The sequence below is a fragment of the Vigna radiata genome, chromosome 11 (assembly GCF_000741045.1).
Source record: "Vigna radiata var. radiata cultivar VC1973A chromosome 11, Vradiata_ver6, whole genome shotgun sequence".
NCBI lineage: Eukaryota > Viridiplantae > Streptophyta > Magnoliopsida > Fabales > Fabaceae > Vigna > Vigna radiata.
In genome coordinates, this window is record NC_028361.1 from 16,833,088 (window position 1) to 16,850,503 (window position 17,416).

Consider the following 17,416-nt stretch of genomic DNA (forward strand, 5'->3'; position numbering starts at 1 on the left):
TTTTTGTAAGAAATTGTTTAATAGCGAGTGTTTCTGATTTTTTCCAGGCAAATTACCAATTCCTTCATATGTCATTATGCTTGTGAAAATTAGATAAAATTAGATAAGACAAAAATTATAAAATGAAAACTCATTATAAAATCATTTTTTTGTAAGAAATTGCTTAACAACCAGTGTTTCTGATTTTTTTTAATTGGGGTTACAGTAGATATGACAGAAAAAAGATTGGAGTGAGAGAAATGAAAGAGAAAGGATTGAGAGGAATGAGAGAGGTGAGTAAGGGTGTGTTTTTTTTTTTTTTTAGTTTTGAGAATGAAAATGTACACATTGTTAAAATGTAATTATTAACTGGTTTTTAAAATAAATATAATTATTATCTTATTTTTTAAAGTAACTTTTATTTTAAAATAGGGTTAAATATGTTTTTAGTCCTTATACTTTGGGGCAATTTTGGTTTTAGTCCCTCTTTCAAACTAAGGTACAATTTAATTCTTCAACTCTACAAAACTCTGGTTTTAGTCCCTTTTACCAAATTTTTTTAACTTTATTTGCTATTTAACATTGAAGCAAAAATGTGTCAAACAGTGTAAACAATCCAAATGCTATAATGAAACGTGTTTGAAACCGCAAATAAAGTTAAAAAAATTTGCTAAAAGGGACTAAAATCAGAGTTTTTTAAAAGTTGAAGGACTAAATTGTACCTTATTTTGAAAGAGGGACTAAAACAAAAATCGTCCCAAAATATAAGGACTAAAAACATATTTAACCCTTTAAAATATTTTATATAAAACATACAAATTTCTTTTTTTTTTATTATATTTATAGTTTTTATAGTTAATATTTAGTTATTTTTATATTAATTATTTTTATTTCTTATATTATCGTAATCAATTTACATATATATTATTAACTTATAATATAATACAAATATTTAAAATTGTGTGATTACTTGGATAAAAAAAGCTTCTAATTCTAACGTTAGTAAATTTATTTAATATAACGGTAATTTTAATCCTTAAATGTTTTAAGCAAGTTTGGACGTTTAATTTTATTTTTATTTGTGTTTTCTCCATTCTAATATTTTTTTATAGTTTTTAAATAGAGTTGTCTTTTGCTAATTACGTTAGGAAAAGTTAATTTCTTTTACTTCTTTTTTGTATTCTCAAAACTTGAGACACATCATTGGAAGATTCATCCCATGATAAAAAAAGCATCTAAATAACGCCAAACAACAGAGACAATAAATAAACCTAAATTTTAAAATTAAACAGACAAGTTTTTATTTTAAATTACAATAAAATCATTAAATAATAATTAATTTTAAAAATAAAAAATCATTAATTACTAAAATAAATTTTATTATAAATAAAAAGTCATACTTAATTTTTAAATTATAAATCTAAACTAATAATTAATAATAATTAAAATTTTAGTAATTAATATTAAAAATTAATTTAAATTCAAATTCATAGACTAAATGTAAATTTTTATTTATGATATAAACAATTTTAAATATTATTAATTTTTAGTTTATAAAATAGTATCTAACTTAATTAAATACTTACCAATTCCGTTGGTTTTTAGTTGTTATTTAATAAATTTTTATATCAAATTTTTGCTTTATAAATCGGGTATACTGACACCAAATCAGAAAAATAAAATAAAATAAAAAAAGACAGAAGGGGGTAAAAGTAAAAAACTTAAGATGAAAACACCCAAAAAAAAATTTATGAATTGGTGAAGTAATTTTCAATATAAATATATGAATAAATTAATATTTAAATCTTTTAATAATATACCTAACTTTTTAAAAACCTTTTTGTTTAAAAGATATTTAAATTACTATTAAATTATATTAACAAATCTTTGGAGCTGCTACTGTTTGAAATAGTGTAAAAATAAAGTATAAGTATTTAATATTTCCCTTCAATCTTATTATACATGTATAGAATAACAAAAAACTATATATAGACAAAATGAAGATTGAATAAAGTTACATATGATTAAGATTACGAGATCAAAATTGCATAAGAAATATTCAGGGAATAAAACTACATATAACTAATAACTAAGGGACTAAATGTTTTAAAAATATATAACTATAAAAATTACAGTTTTTGTAAAATAAAAGAACAATAATACAATTAAATATAAAAAACTATTTAATGCCTATGTTTTATTTATACATTTTTTATTCAATTTTATTGAATACGTTACTTTTAAATATAAAAAAGAAGAAAATGAATGTAATTTCATTACAAAAATAGGGGAGACATGTGTCATTTATTTAAAATATATAAATGTAAAATGTTGAATATTATTAAAAAAAAAACTAGAAAGAATCTTTTATCATTTTATTAAAAGTGATAAATACGTATTTATTTTAAAATTAGAAAAGATGAATAATTTAAGATGAAGTTAGATGAAATTTAGCCTACTTATAAAAATTCTATATATATATATTATTTTATTTGGGAGAAATGTGGTAAAAGTGTATTCTTACTTGATTAAACAAGAATCCATGTTATTAATTAATAATAAATAATTGATAACCCTTTATAGGAAAAATATATACAGGAAAGTAAGGTCAAAAAATAAAAAAAAAAAATTGACAAATTAAGAAGTCAAACATATGAAAGTTAATATTTAAATGAATTAATATATTATTAGTAATTGGAGTCTTTATTTCATTAACCACTATACCAAAATATTTGATTTTTTTCACTTAAAAAGTATAACTTTGCTGAACATATAAAGTAATACTTATCATTATCTATATATATAAATAAAATATTCTCTTGCTCTTCATGTATGATTTTTGAGAATCGCAAAGTATTAAAAAAGTTTACCATTTCACATATTGAATTTAATATAAAAACCCTTCATTCCCTGCTTGTCTTCACCACCATTAAAGAAGTTCTCTTTAAATACTTATTAGCAAGAGTCTCTTCAGTTTGTCCATATTCATCATGTTTCTTGCACTCTCTTCTATTGTAACTCTCTTTCTTTTGGCTTCTAATGAAGCAGTGCTAGCACATACTCACTACTCTCATACTCATCATTATCATCGTCATTATCATCATCATCATCGTCGTAACCATCATGCTCATGATCATGATCATGATCATTCTCATCACAGTCAAAAACAATTCCATGATAAGGCAGCTCCTTCTCAGAGGATAATCACTGTTGATCAATCTGGTAATGCAGACTTCTCCAAGATACAATCTGCCATTGATTCAGTCCCTTCCAACAACAAGCAGTGGATTTACATCAACGTGAATGCAGGCACATACAGGTAAAATGAATTTGCTGGTTTGAGAATAATTTCTGCAGAAGTATAACTGATAAGACTTTTGATGTGTTGCGTCCATTGAAAGGGAGAAGTTGAAGATCCCAGAAGACAAGCCTTATATAGTGCTGAAAGGAATGGGAAAAGATAAGACTTTTGTTGAGTGGGATGACCATGATTCAAGTGCACAGAGTCCGACATTCTTAACCATGGCTAACGACATTGTGGTTAAGACCATTAGCTTCAGGGTCAGACATAAATGCCTCTTACGTTTTCTTAGTTATCATTACTGTTTCTTTTGTTTTACCTTGATATTATACAAACCGCTTTAATTATTTTTTTCTTGTTTTATTCCATTAATTCTTCTTCTTTCTACATTTTGTCCATACATATTCTCTTCACATTTCATTTTCTCTATTCCTTTAATGAGTTATAATGAACAGTTTCATGCTACATCTTCTCTATATTGAAAACTCTTGGTATAACCTAATTCTCTTCATCATATACTCTGCAAGACCATGTTTATATGTAGTCGTACTGTATTTTTTTTTCTTATATTACTTGAAAAATTTCATATATTAAGTGGTGGTGTATGCAAATCTTCATCTTTAATTAGAAAATATAAGGAAAATTAGAATTTATTCTTGCTGATATTATCAATTTTTAAATTGCTTTTAATTTTTCTAATTTATGAGGTTGGCTTTTATATTGGTAATGGAGAAAATTAAATAAAATTACATAACAATTTAGAGGGTAATTTTTTTATGATTGTAACTGCAAAGAAAGTCAACTGCATTTCTTTCTTATAATAATTTAATTTATATCTACATTAGGTAATCAGTTGCTAACTATTTTCCAAAAAGATAAAAGGGAATTTAATTCATTATACATATTTTCTATAAACATTTTAGATTAACCCCACCAAAACGTTAATAATAGTCATTAATTAATAAACAATAAAGTTAAGATTATAATTAATTTTCAATTTTAACATATATTATAATTTTATAGAAATTTCAATGGTTCGATTTCTTAATTAATGATTGTTTGTTAATATATTTTATTTTTGATGCTGGGTTTTTGTTCATGAATGAAAGAACATATAACTATTTTGTTTATGATGAATAGAATTCTTTCAATGATCCAAAAAAGGGGAATCCGATGACACCTGCAGTGGCTGCAATGATAAGTGGAGACAGGTCATCTTTCTATGGTGTTGGCTTCTACAGTTTGCAAGATACTCTGTGGGATTTTAAAGGAAGACACTACTTTAACTCTTGCACCATAGAAGGTGCTATGGATTTCATCTTTGGTGCTGGTCAATCTTTATATGAGGTAATAATAATAATAATATGAAAGAAATCCTATTTCACTGAATTAATTAATTCATATTAGATGATATGAATATGTATATTTTCAGAGCTGTAGCATATCAGTTCGTGAAGCGTATCCAGGTAAAGCAATTATTGGTTTCATCACAGCGCAAGGGAGAATGAAAGCAGACGATGAAAATGGTTTTGTTTTCAAGAACTGCAACATCCATGGAGTTGGTAAAACATACTTGGGAAGACCATGGAGAGCTTATGCCAGAGTTCTTTTCTACAAAACAGTAATGTCTTCCATCATTCAACCACTAGGTTGGCAGCCATGGAATTCCAGTGCCGATGTGTAAGCTCTTCTTCTATCTCTCTTTTTACTTTCTCTTATGCTTTGTCATTGAAAAATCATAAGGTATTATATTTTTGTTAGATTCCATGTTGTCAAATTATACTATATATATATATAACATTATGTAAATTTATGCAGAGGGGGAGTGGAATTCTCAGAGTATGAAAATATGGGTCCTGGTTCGGTTTTGTCTGGGAGAGTGAGCTGGTTGAAGAAATTGGATTCAACAACTCTGATGAAAATGACAAGTACAGAATTCGTGGACCATGAAGGTTGGCTCAAGACTCATCACATGTTATAAATTTGTTACAGAATGCATGCATGGATACGCAATCTTAGTACACTAACGTTGTTCAAATGCCAACTCTTTGATCGATCGACTTATGTCACAATTTTATATTCAAAACATTTGTCTGCATCAGATTAATGTCGGATCATTTAGTGTAGTGTAGATAGGGCACTATATCAAATATATATGTGTGTATGTGGTCAATCTTTCTCAATGAATTTGAAAAAAAAAGTAAAACAACTATTTTAGTAATATTATATACACTACAAAAATTATATAGAAGAGGTTTATTTTCTATGGTTGAGAAAATTTTAGTAATTTTCGTCAGTTTTATTAAAATCTTATTTAAGTTATGAATAATTTTTTGTTTTAAAGATATTTCTGACGGTTTAGGAAGAAAACTGCTGGTAAAGAGGAAATATTATTTTGTTTCTCGGCCTTCTTAATCATGCTCATATTTTTGTTTATTATCGTTCTTCCTAATTTAAACTTTATATTTTTTGCACTTCGACAGTTCACCTTTTTTTCACCGTTTATCGTTGTTCATTCTTTGTCGTTCATTGCACTGGACATTGTTGAGTTCTTGTTGTCGTCTGAGTCATTGTTGTTCACATGAGTCTTTGTTTCTTGTCCCGTTATTGTCGCTTGAGTTTTGTCCCTTTTTCGAAAACTCTAAAAATTAGGAAACTTTTTGATCCCATTCAAATTCAGGATTTTCAATATAACGTAAAGTACACTAGTAAAATTGGTGAATTTCGTCTTATATCACATCAATGGTTTGAGAATATTGTGATTTATGTATGGTTTTGAGTGAAATGAATGGATGTTTTAGAATGATTTCTGAAATGATGTTTTTTTTTATTCATGGGTTTGTGAACTTTGAGACATAGTATATATATAAGATTAAATTTTAAAAACTTATTTTTTATTTAAAAATAATATATATATATATATATATATATATATATATATATATATATAATAAAAAGATAAGTCTCTAAAGTATAATCTTAGACAGTAAAATTAATTTTAAACACAATTGAAATAAAAGTGCATATCAATATATCAATACAAATAAATTTAATCATTTTTAAAAAAATAAATTTAAATGAATTACTCAAAAATATAAATTTTAAAAAAATATTTTTTTAAAAATAACATCAATTTCATATATTTAAAATATATAAAAAATCAAATTTTGAACAATTTTTTAACTATTAATATTTTTTATTAATAATTTTATTTTGATCACTTAATTTTTAATACTACACTTCACTTTTTTTCACAATAATAAATAATATAATAATAATAACAATTATTATTGTTATATTTATAAAACTAAATATAAATCATTTTTATAATTTTTGTTATAAATAGTTTTGATAAAAAAATGTTAATTTTTTTTTAAAAAGATCAAATTAGAAAAAAAAAAAGTTAAAGAAAAAAAAATCAGTTAATATTATATATTTTTTATAGTGAATATCTTAAATATACAATGAATCAATAAATAGGTGGATGTTTAATAGAAGATTATTGTTAATTTAATTGGCAACATAAATGTGCTTCTCAAGCTTGTAAAGCATCAAGCTTCATAAGATGACAAAATTGAAGTTAAGCAATTTAATTGGCAATATAAACGTGCTTCTCAAGCTTGTAAAGCATNAAGCTTCATAAAATGACAAAATTGAAGTTAAGCAATTTAATTGGCAANATNAANGTGNTTCTCAAGCTTNTAAAGCATGAAGCTTCATAAAATGACAAAATTGAAGTTAAGCAATTTAATTNGCAACATGAATGTGCTTGTCAAGCTTGTAAAACATAAGATGACAAAATTGAAGTTATATATTATGTGTGTGTAACATAATATTAATGAGATGCTGAAGTTGGAATATTGAAGCAAAACACTGTTGGGAGTAGGTGTAAGAAATGAGGAGTAAAAAATGATACAAAGTTGTACAATGAGAGAGAGAGATGAGTAACAAAAACTTACTAAATTAAGATTTATTTGAGATTAAGATTGAAGATACGAAAAATAGAAGAGATGCAATAAATATTCATATTGAACTGATACAATTTAAATGTGAGATCATATGAAGAAAATATTTTCTTTTTTACATATGGTTGACACATATGTTGAGGGATGACCATATTTTATTGTTAACCCGTATATATAAATGATTTTTTAAAGGGAACACTTACAAAAGTATGGCATAACATATATACATGAATTAGTTTAAGTTTGTCTAAAGTTAAAAATGGTATGGTGGGAAACACTCCTATGCTTTATTACAAAGTACAATGTTAATGTTGTTCTCAAGGAATTTCACACTCATTAGTGCAAAAACATGTCACGCGTTCAACATCCAATTACTGAATAATCAACGTTAAAAATGATCGGAAACATTTTTGTAAAATAAATGAAATTATTAAACGTCGTTTATTAATTTTCATTTTCGTTTTAAATAACTTATTTGTTGAACTTGTTTGATGTTTTTTTTTTGTTGAACTTGTTTATGGTTATTGTTTGGTTGAAACTTGTTTATTGTTATTGTTTGGTTGAACTTGTTTGTTATTGTTTGATTGAACTTGTTTGTTGTTGGTTATTGTTGTTTGTTGTTGATCATAGTTCATGCTTTATAAAATACTAAAAACTGAAATTTATTGTTTTTCTGCTTTTGAGATCTCGTAGAGTTGTAAAAATGGATCACAATTAATTAAAAAAGTAAAAAAAAAATTGATTAATCGTATATTGACAAAATTCAATGTTAAGTTAACATTGTATATTGACAAAATTCGATGTTAATTTAATGTCATATATTGACAAAATTTGACGTTAGTTTAAAGTTGAATTTTTTAAAATTCGACATTAATTTAACATCTCCTGATATGACGTCATTTGCGAATTTGCAGTTAAAAATCCAAAAAATTAATAAATTTATACGTGATTTTTGTACTAGTGACTCTTTATCTGTTTTGACAACCTTGCCATCATGATGATTCATTGAGGCTGAGTATTAAACTCACATGGATCTAGCTAATATAATGATGCACATGAAACCTTTTTTTATGTATAAAAAGAGTTATGTTCAATTGAGTACATTATATTAGTCACATAGTTACCATACAAAGATATATCTAAGCAAAAACATATTAGTATCTAAGAAAGGGAGAAATAGACCAACTAGGCAACATAGTAAACTATATGAGTCAAATCATCCTTGTAATGCATCATGATTCAATGTAAATGAATTGGAACAGATCAGGTTCATATAAGAATAGTACAAGGAATTGGAAATATCATGATTTGTTAATATTCAATTATAGCTTGAAAATTATGGAGAAAGGGAAAATAGATATTTGATTATGAATCCATAACCTTTTTTGAATTAGAACATAATTATAAAAGAGTGTACTTGGTTTAAATTTAATAAGCAACATATTTTTAAGCTCAAACTATAAATGCTTATGGGAAAATGAGGTACACCTATAGGTCTATGTTAGTTACAATTGTAGCATACTAGATAGGCAAGTGAGTTACATGAATAAATAGTATAGAGTTTTGACAATAAAGTGTATAAGTAGTTGGATGAATAGGAAAACAGCCAAACCTATAAGAGAGGAGCAAAGGGAATGATGTATAAAATACTAAAATAATTGTTTGTCTGTATCTAGCTTTTGGGTAAGTGTCCTAAAACTACCACCAAGGAAAATAGGACTCTACACCCATTGTGAAGACGTACAAAGGGATATGAAAAATGGTATTAGGAAGGATAGGTGAACTATTGTGGAAGAAAGTCTTATGCACGAGTAGCTCAATGTATTATGGAGAACATAATACTATAAGTAAGAAAATGTTACATAATAAAGTGCCCCAAAATGAAAGAAAATAAGATAGTAGAATAGTAGTTAAATAGGTGCTACATAAGTGTTGTCTTGTGAAATTTTGGTGCAATCTTATGAAGATATAATTAAAGGAAATACTATTAAAATGCCTATTGTAAATGTCACATAAGGATGTTAGTACCCAGTATTATATTTATTATTATATAATTTTCTTTGTCACTAATACAAAAATCGCGTATAACGTCGGATATTTTGAACTTTTAACGGCGAATTTGCGAACGACATCATATTAGTAGACGATAAATTGACATTGAATTTCAAAAAGTTCGACGTTAAATTAACGTTGAATTTCGTCAATATACGACGTTAATTTAGCGTCGAATTTTGTCAATATACGACGTTAGTCAATTTTTTATTTATTTTTTAATTAATTGTGATCTTTTTTTACAACTCTACGAGACCTGAAAAACAGAAAAACAATTTCAGTTTTTGGTATTTTGTAAAGCATGAACTATGAAGTGTCAACAACAAACAACGATAATCAATAACAAACAAGTTCAATTAAACAACAACAACAAACAAGTTCAGAAAAAAAAAACAACAAACAAGTTCAAAAAATAAGTTCTTTTGTTAGAAGTGGGTTTTAGGTCTAACTCAACCCCAAAAAACCGGCTTGTAGGGTTGAGTTAAGCCTAAAACTCACTTCTAGCATCTTCAAAACATAAATGAAAACCAACCTTCAAAAGGTGGGTTCATCGGAATAAAGTGTCGTCACTAGTGAAAGAGAGAGTAGAATGCGCTATGAAGGACAAAAGCACGAAATAATCGGTCGAAACAAATAGAAATCATATATAAAGTAGTTAATTAACATGCATTTGTATCAAATGAAAGAAAAATTACCTGTAATAGTTGTCCAACTTCGTTCGAGAAAAGTTTGAGAAGAGAATATGATCTCGTGCGGTAAGATAAAGTTAATGAATTTTCAATTTGCTCGCTCAAATTTTTATTGAATTCACTAATATTTTAACGTCTAACACTGGAGCATTTGACGTTTTATATCATTTACATCGAATTACAATTATAAACGACATTTAATAATTACATTTATTTACAAAAATGTCACCGATAATTTTTAACGTTGACTATTTAATGGTTGGACATTAAACGTATGATGTTATACACCGATTTTACTCTAGTGTGCCGATAAAAAAAGTATGTAAAAGAGTTATATTTTTATAAAAAGAAGAGATGTATAAGAAACAAAATTACGAGAGAAATAAATTTAAGATAATAATGGTTAATTAGATACATATTTTACTTTTACAATTCATTTTCTTAAAACTTAATTGTAAATATTAATTATTTATTAGAGTAAAAGAATTTACAATCACTGAGATTTTAAAATAAAAAATACCATAAAAATGCATAAAAAAGAATACTATTTGAGCTATTTTATATCTAGTTACCTTCTAATTAATAGGAGCTATATTTATAAAAAAGATAAATAAGAAATATAACTTTAAATTAAGTTAAATAAGAAGGATGGAGCTAAAGATAGATATGAAAAAGGAGAATAAAGAAGAATGAGTTAGTCTTTACCTAATTTAGAAATGAATAACAAAAGTCCTATTTGGACACTAAATAGGAATTAGACAATAAAGCATGGTGAGATATAATTACACATATTTGAGTTATACATTTTGTTATGAAACAGTAATGCTTATCATAAAAACCACTATTTAAGACATTATTTGCATTGTGCAATTACTCCAAAAGAAAACAAAATGGAGAAAAGCTTAAAAGTTTTCTGGGTTATTTCCATAATGATAACCTATCAATTAGCATTCTTGGTCAATGTCTCACATTCTAAAAAGAAGATTGTGCCAGTTTTGTACGTTTTTGGTGATTCAACTGTAGACGCAGGAAATAACAACAATCTCAACACACTTGCCAAGGCAAATGCATTTCCCTATGGCATTGACTTCAATAATTGTTCCACAGGAAGGTTTAGCAATGGAAAAACCTTTGCTGACCTTGTTGGTAACTTTTTTACTTTTCTTCTCAAACACTATCTTTGTTTGGTTGAGGTTCAATGTTTCCATACAAACATAAAATTAAAACAATATTACTAGAATTTTTATGCATTTATTATCCTTTTGTAGCTATTAAATTGGGTTTGCCAATGCCACCTTCATACTTGGGTGTGCCTAAGTCTGAGAGACACCAAGTAGTCACAGGAATTAACTATGCATCAGGCTCTTGTGGAATCTTGAATTCAACTAGATCAGTAAGATTCAAAATAAATAAATATAGAATTTAATATGCTTTTTGTTCTCAATTTATTTTCAAATATTTGGTTTTTACATTTTATGAAACTCATGAAATATCCTTTTGACAAACAACACATGAAAGTTATATTCTAATTTATTTTGGAACGCCATTTATCATATAATAAGAAGTTATATTCTAATTCAATCTAAACTCCATCTATCATATAATAAATAGGTCAAATGTTGTTTGTTGAAAAATATGTCTTATATAACTTTTATAAAATACATTTATAAAATAAACATATATTCAATATAGAAAAAATATAATATTTAAAAGTAACTTCAAGATTACAAAATTTGATCCATAAATATTTTGTTTTTCAATTTATTTCTCATCATATTTTTACTTTGTGATAAAGGGAGATTGTTTGTCTTTAGACAAACAAATTGAATACTTCACATCAACCGTGGACAACGATCTTCCTAGAAGCATACATAGCAAAACAAAACTAAGGGATTACTTAGCCAATTCTATATATCTCTTATCAATTGGATCTAATGATTACATGTTGAATTATTTCAAGTATCCAAATGGAACCAATAACAATTTAAATCCAGAAAAATATGCAGATTACCTACTTGAACAACTAGCTTCACTTATCAAGGTAATCTTTGAATAAATATTTTGAATTATGTGTTGATTTCTCATTGTTAAATTTTAATATGTCACCTTTCAATTAAGTATTTTAAATATCATAAGCATTTAATTGTTTCCAAAGAATGTTGAAAATGTGTTTTCTTCATTCTTTCTTTTTTCCCAGAAAATTTATGATCTTGGAGCTCGAAAGTTTGTGGTAAGTAGAATTGGTCAAATTGGATGCACACCAATATGTGTTATAAGGACACCATATTCTCAAGAATGCAATGAAGATATAAATCAAAAGATTAAATACTACTCAGACAAACTCCCTCTGAAGCTACAAGAGTTACAAACCCAACTCTTACATTCAATCTTCATTAATTTGGATTATTACAATTTCTCCCAGAAAATAAGAAGTTCTCCTAAAAAATTTGGTAAACAATGTCTCTCATTAATCTCTTAAAAAAAAATTAAGAAGTTTGTGTGTTTTTTGTATTCTAGTATGATTATAACTTATACTTTTATTGATTATATTTTCAGGATTCAAAAATATTTTTGACTCGTGCGTTCAAGGAAAGAAACCTTGTACAAACCGAGATGAATATTATTTCTTTGACTTTGCTCATCCTACTGAAGCTACAAATCAAATATATGCAAACGAGTGCTTTAGTGGAACCCAATTATGTCTTCCTTATAATATTCAGAAATTGATTCATGCACATTAACATATTTGTACCACGTTCTTGTAAAAATATATTATCCACAATTTTTGTTTGTTATTTTTTTCATTTTCTCTTTATATATGATAAAGTTTTAAGTTTTTAAATTTGAACAATTTTTCAATAAAAAACAAAAATAACTTGTACTATAGTAGAAGAAAAAAAAAAGAGAAAAATACATTAAATATAATGGAGAAAGATGTTTATGAAGATCAAAGATCAAGAAATTAAGTTTTAGGAGGGTAATGAATGTATATATATGTAAGGTAGATAAATTAAGAAAATAATATTCTATACTTATTTTGTGTAAAGCCCATTTACTTGGTGTAAAATCATACCTGTGTAGTATATATGGTTGGAAATATATTACTAGGAGAGATATTTTTATACAGAATACGATTCTATTACATATTGTATTTTCATGAAATATTCGATTAGGATAATTATTGTATATCTTGAAAGATCCCAAATATTTTAATATATATATATATATATATATATATATATATATATATATTAAAATATATATATATATATATATATATATATATTACCGATGAAAAGAAAATTAGTAATAATGTTTTTTCTTCAAAAGAAGGTGGACTAAATTAGTAAGGTTTAAGTATTTCTGTGGAAGTTTGCAATATGGATGAAAACTCGGATCTCTTAAATTCTTTCTAATCCTTATTCTTTTATAAAAAATATTTTTTTAACAATTTTTTTTATAACTTGTTTACAACGATTTATTAATTTATAATTGATTCGTTTTAAGTATATATATTAATAAAATAATAACATATAGTTTATTATCAAAAATTTATTAAAAAAATTATTGACACACATCATGATCCATCTTTTATATATAATACATTGATTATAAGATTCTACGTACCATATTTAAAATCCATCAAAACACTATTTCTGAACACTATATATTTTTTTTTAATTTCTAAAAAAAATGTTAAAAACTTGTGTTGCATCGTTGACATGAAGAAAATCAATATAGAAACTCATTTATTTAAATTCTAAAGTTTACGTATGAACACCCAAAAGCAAATTTTAGTGATTTAATTACCTGTTTGGAAACCAGAAAAGCCGCGTTTCCAGCGGGATTGTCGCTGGAGAAGTTTGATAGTGGCTAATGACTAGTACTATGTCAATTAATTTAGAGAAATTAACGGGTCGTTTATTTGTATTTTTCTTCTGTTTTTAATTGTAAAAAATTAAATTTTATAATTTTTTTCTGATTTTAAATGTTTTTATTGGAAACACAAAAAAAATGTAACAAGCTTATTTAATAATTTAAATTATTAAACAAAATATTATAAATTATGATATTACATGACAAAAACATACAATAATAAATACCCACTTTCAAAATTTAATTTCCACATGTGAAAGCATATAATAACAACTATCAAGACTTAGAATTTCTTCTTGAAATCTTATGAATAACCAAATCACTCATCCACATATTAAACTGAGGATACACATCCACAAATCATTATAATCCTCAAAACATCAAAAGAATACAAATTAATGTCAAAACATCAAATAAATCAATCAAGAATCACAAAATTTGATATGACACTCAACTATAAGGATGGTGTTCAATGGCATTCTTCTCTTCGATGGAAATTTGTTGCTCAATACTGTCCTGTCACCATTCAACGTCAGACCATTTGCAAAAATTATCACTCAATGAAAAAAAGTGGCGCTTAGTGACCTAAAGCTTAAATGCTTCCAGACCTAAATTACCAAGCCTAGGCTCACCGCCACATTAGTCTCGCTCAATGTTGTTAAGACAATATCTTCTATAAGACTAAACTGTCTAAATGTCTTCATATGTTTTGAATTTTAACAAATAACAATAAATGAAATGAGCATATATGATAGGGTGTTATCATTAGAAAACCAATATAGCTAAAACATAAGTGGTTTATGAAAAAGCTTTGTAAAATCTAAATACCTTGAGAAATGCTTTTATAAACACACCAATACATGAACAAAAATACCACTAAATGGTTTTCCTATTTAATGCGTCAACGAGAGTCTTCTCGGATGCAACTATGTTAAGGACACTATTGAAGGGTAATAAAAAATCTTTGAATGATTACCTTCCCTATATTGAGTTTCCTTATAGCAGGGTAGTTCATATGGATATTAGAATCTCTCCTTTTGAGGTTGTTTATGATTTTAATCCTCTTATTCCATTATATTTAATATTATTTTCTAAAGTCTTTTAAGTTTGTTCATAAGGAAGGGTAGCTAAATCTAAATTTATCAAGAAATTTCATGAAATAGTTAAAAATCAAATTCAACAACAAACTAAGAGGTACACAAGGTATAATAATAAGGGAAGAAGAGAGGTCATCTTTGAGGAAGGGGACTGAGTTTGACTTAACTTAAGTAAAGACAAATTCCCTAAATAAAGAAAGTTTAAACTTAGTCCCTGAGGAAATGGTCCCTTTAGAGTTCTTAAGAGGGTGAATAATAATGCGTATATGTTAAAGCTACCCAAGGAGTACGAAGTTAATGCCACTTTTAATGTCACTTGCCTTATCCCTTTTACAAGTGGTACTGTTATGAGGCATACCGTGCAATATTTGAGGTTAAATCCTTCTCAAGAGAGATAAGATGATGACATACCCCTAGTCAAGGGGCACACAACAAAAGTAATGGCTAAGAGGATACAAGAAGACTAAGCCTCTTCAAAGTTGAGTAGGCCTAAGCTTATATTCAGATGCGTTAAGGAGGACGTGAAAACTTAGTCTAGGATTCTTTATTTGTATTTCTTTTGGGCTTGTATTTGGACCAAGTAGTATAAGATTTTGTGGGTCTTGTATTTAGGTATTATTTGGGCTTTTGAGCCTAGTACTTTAGTTTAAGCCTAGAAAGGTTAAGCTTTGTGTGTGAGATGTGAAATTAGAGTTACTTAGGCTAACTTGGACTTCAAGCAACCTTAAGTGGGCCTAGAGTGCTCTCCATGGGGTGTTTTAATGCACTGATAACATGTAATTACAAGCATGTCATTGCCACATACAAGTCACATTAAGAACATGTTCTCTCTTGGCTCCAAATTTTGAATTTCCTTATTCTTTATGGAGAAGCCTTGCTCTTTTTTGCTCCTATAAATAGAGGAGCACCCGCCCCGTCCCCGCCTACTCCCCCTCCCACCCTTTGTAAAGGCACTTATGAAAGATTAGTTAGTCTCTGCCAAATTTTCTATAGATACTTTTTATGGTTCACCTTAGGATAGGCTCTCCCTTAATCCATCTTTTCTTCCTTAATCTGTAAGCAAGCTTGAAGATGAAGTCATCATGTTGTCTCACTCTCTCCACCATTATCCAAATCTTTTAGTTCTCACTCATTACCAGACAATCTTATATCATTTTTGTTAGGTTGGACATTTTCATCATCCCTCAATCCTCTATTCTCATCATCATGTAATTCATAATCTTCCTCATTGTCTCCTTTGTCGTGCTACCTTTTTTTCTCTTTCGGATGAAAAACTCAAATGGTCCACTAATGTCTTTTTCAATAATTCCAACTTCAACTTCCACATTACCCTTCCATAAACATTGACATTAACCAGTCCTTCAATGTTTTCAACATCCACCTCATCCTCATCCAAATAGTCATGCTCATCCTCGATCTTAACCTTAGCATCCACCTCATTTTCAACCCCTTAGTCTCAACCTTCACCTCACCTTCAATGTCAACCTCATTCCCACTGCCCAATTAGTATTATGCCCACTATGTACAAGTTCATCACCCCTCATGAGGAAATTATCCCAACAAGTTATCTACCAGTTGAGTTTTGTAAATTGTGTGTTCCATAAACAAATAAACTTTTCCATTTTGCTTGGTGATGTTCATGATACAAATTAAACTTGTCACCAAACAACAACTGCAACCTTTCTTCCAACAAAAAAACTCCTTTCAATAGAATATCACAACTCCTTCAACCACCATATCCTTCAATATGTCTAATACCTCAAAATTCACACAACCATGTAATTGTTTCCTCCACTATTATTTACAAACTCTCCTACCATATTAGATTACCCCTTAAAAAAATTCTCATAAGCAATGTCATTAACAATTTGATTCAATTTAATAAAAAATGAGATTTAATTAGAAAAGAAATATGAGAGAACCAAAATGAATAAAAATAACAAAAAATTATGATAAAAATAGTATTTTAACCTATATTATACTATTATATATATATATATATATATATTAAAATTTGAATTTAAAAAAGTTAGATTTTCATAGCTGGACGAATAATTTTTTGTGAAAAACTTAGCTAAAAATACATTATAGTAAAGCACTTGAAATGTTATTTTTTTTAAAACATAAACTAAACATAGGAAAATGATGAATTTCCATTTTCAAATTTCCGAAAAAGACTAAATTTTCCTTGTAACAAGCCCTCTTAAGGAAATGAAAGAGAGTTTCACCCATACTTGTTCTTCCTTTATTCGTAGACTGGATCAAAACTTTAGCATGCCATTTTTAACAATTCAATTCTAATTTCTATACCATTGAAGACAGAACCAAAAAAAGAACTGAAGAAGAAAGAATTGATGAATATTTTTAGCTTCAATGACAAAATATGGTGGAGAAGAAAAATCATTCTCCCTCATGTTTGTTATAGTTTGATTTGAAGAAACCAACTTATAAATTAGT

The 17,416-nt window shown here is 27.0% G+C and overlaps 2 protein-coding genes across 2 annotated transcripts; both read left to right on the forward strand.

The window, feature by feature from the left end:
• Window positions 1-2,969: 2,969 nt before the first annotated feature.
• LOC106776838 (probable pectinesterase 55) lies at window positions 2,970-5,261 on the forward strand. The gene is made up of 5 exons (XM_014664304.2): window positions 2,970-3,298; window positions 3,381-3,540; window positions 4,421-4,627; window positions 4,713-4,960; window positions 5,099-5,261. The coding sequence occupies exons 1-5, from the start codon at window positions 2,970-2,972 to the stop codon at window positions 5,259-5,261; spliced, it is 1,107 nt and encodes a 368-aa protein (XP_014519790.2).
• Window positions 5,262-10,915: 5,654 nt separating this feature from the next.
• Window positions 10,916-13,853, forward strand: LOC111240607 (GDSL esterase/lipase At2g03980-like). The gene is made up of 5 exons (XM_022776008.1): window positions 10,916-11,132; window positions 11,255-11,379; window positions 11,947-12,027; window positions 12,184-12,216; window positions 13,812-13,853. The coding sequence occupies exons 1-5, from the start codon at window positions 10,916-10,918 to the stop codon at window positions 13,851-13,853; spliced, it is 498 nt and encodes a 165-aa protein (XP_022631729.1).
• The last annotated feature ends 3,563 nt before the right edge of the window (window positions 13,854-17,416 follow it).

Coding starts and splice junctions, on each gene's coding strand:
- LOC106776838 (XM_014664304.2), top strand. CDS start 2,970: ATGTTTCTTGCACTCTCTTCTATTGTAACTCTCTTTCTTTTGGCTTCT. Junction 3,299..3,380: donor GTGAATGCAGGCACATACAG/GTAAAATGAATT, acceptor GTCCATTGAAAG/GGAGAAGTTGAAGATCCCAG. Junction 4,961..5,098: donor TGGAATTCCAGTGCCGATGT/GTAAGCTCTTCT, acceptor AAATTTATGCAG/AGGGGGAGTGGAATTCTCAG.
- LOC111240607 (XM_022776008.1), top strand. CDS start 10,916: ATGATAACCTATCAATTAGCATTCTTGGTCAATGTCTCACATTCTAAA. Junction 11,380..11,946: donor TCTTGAATTCAACTAGATCA/GTAAGATTCAAA, acceptor AATTATTTCAAG/TATCCAAATGGAACCAATAA. Junction 12,217..13,811: donor TTGGAGCTCGAAAGTTTGTG/GTAAGTAGAATT, acceptor TTTGGAAACCAG/AAAAGCCGCGTTTCCAGCGG.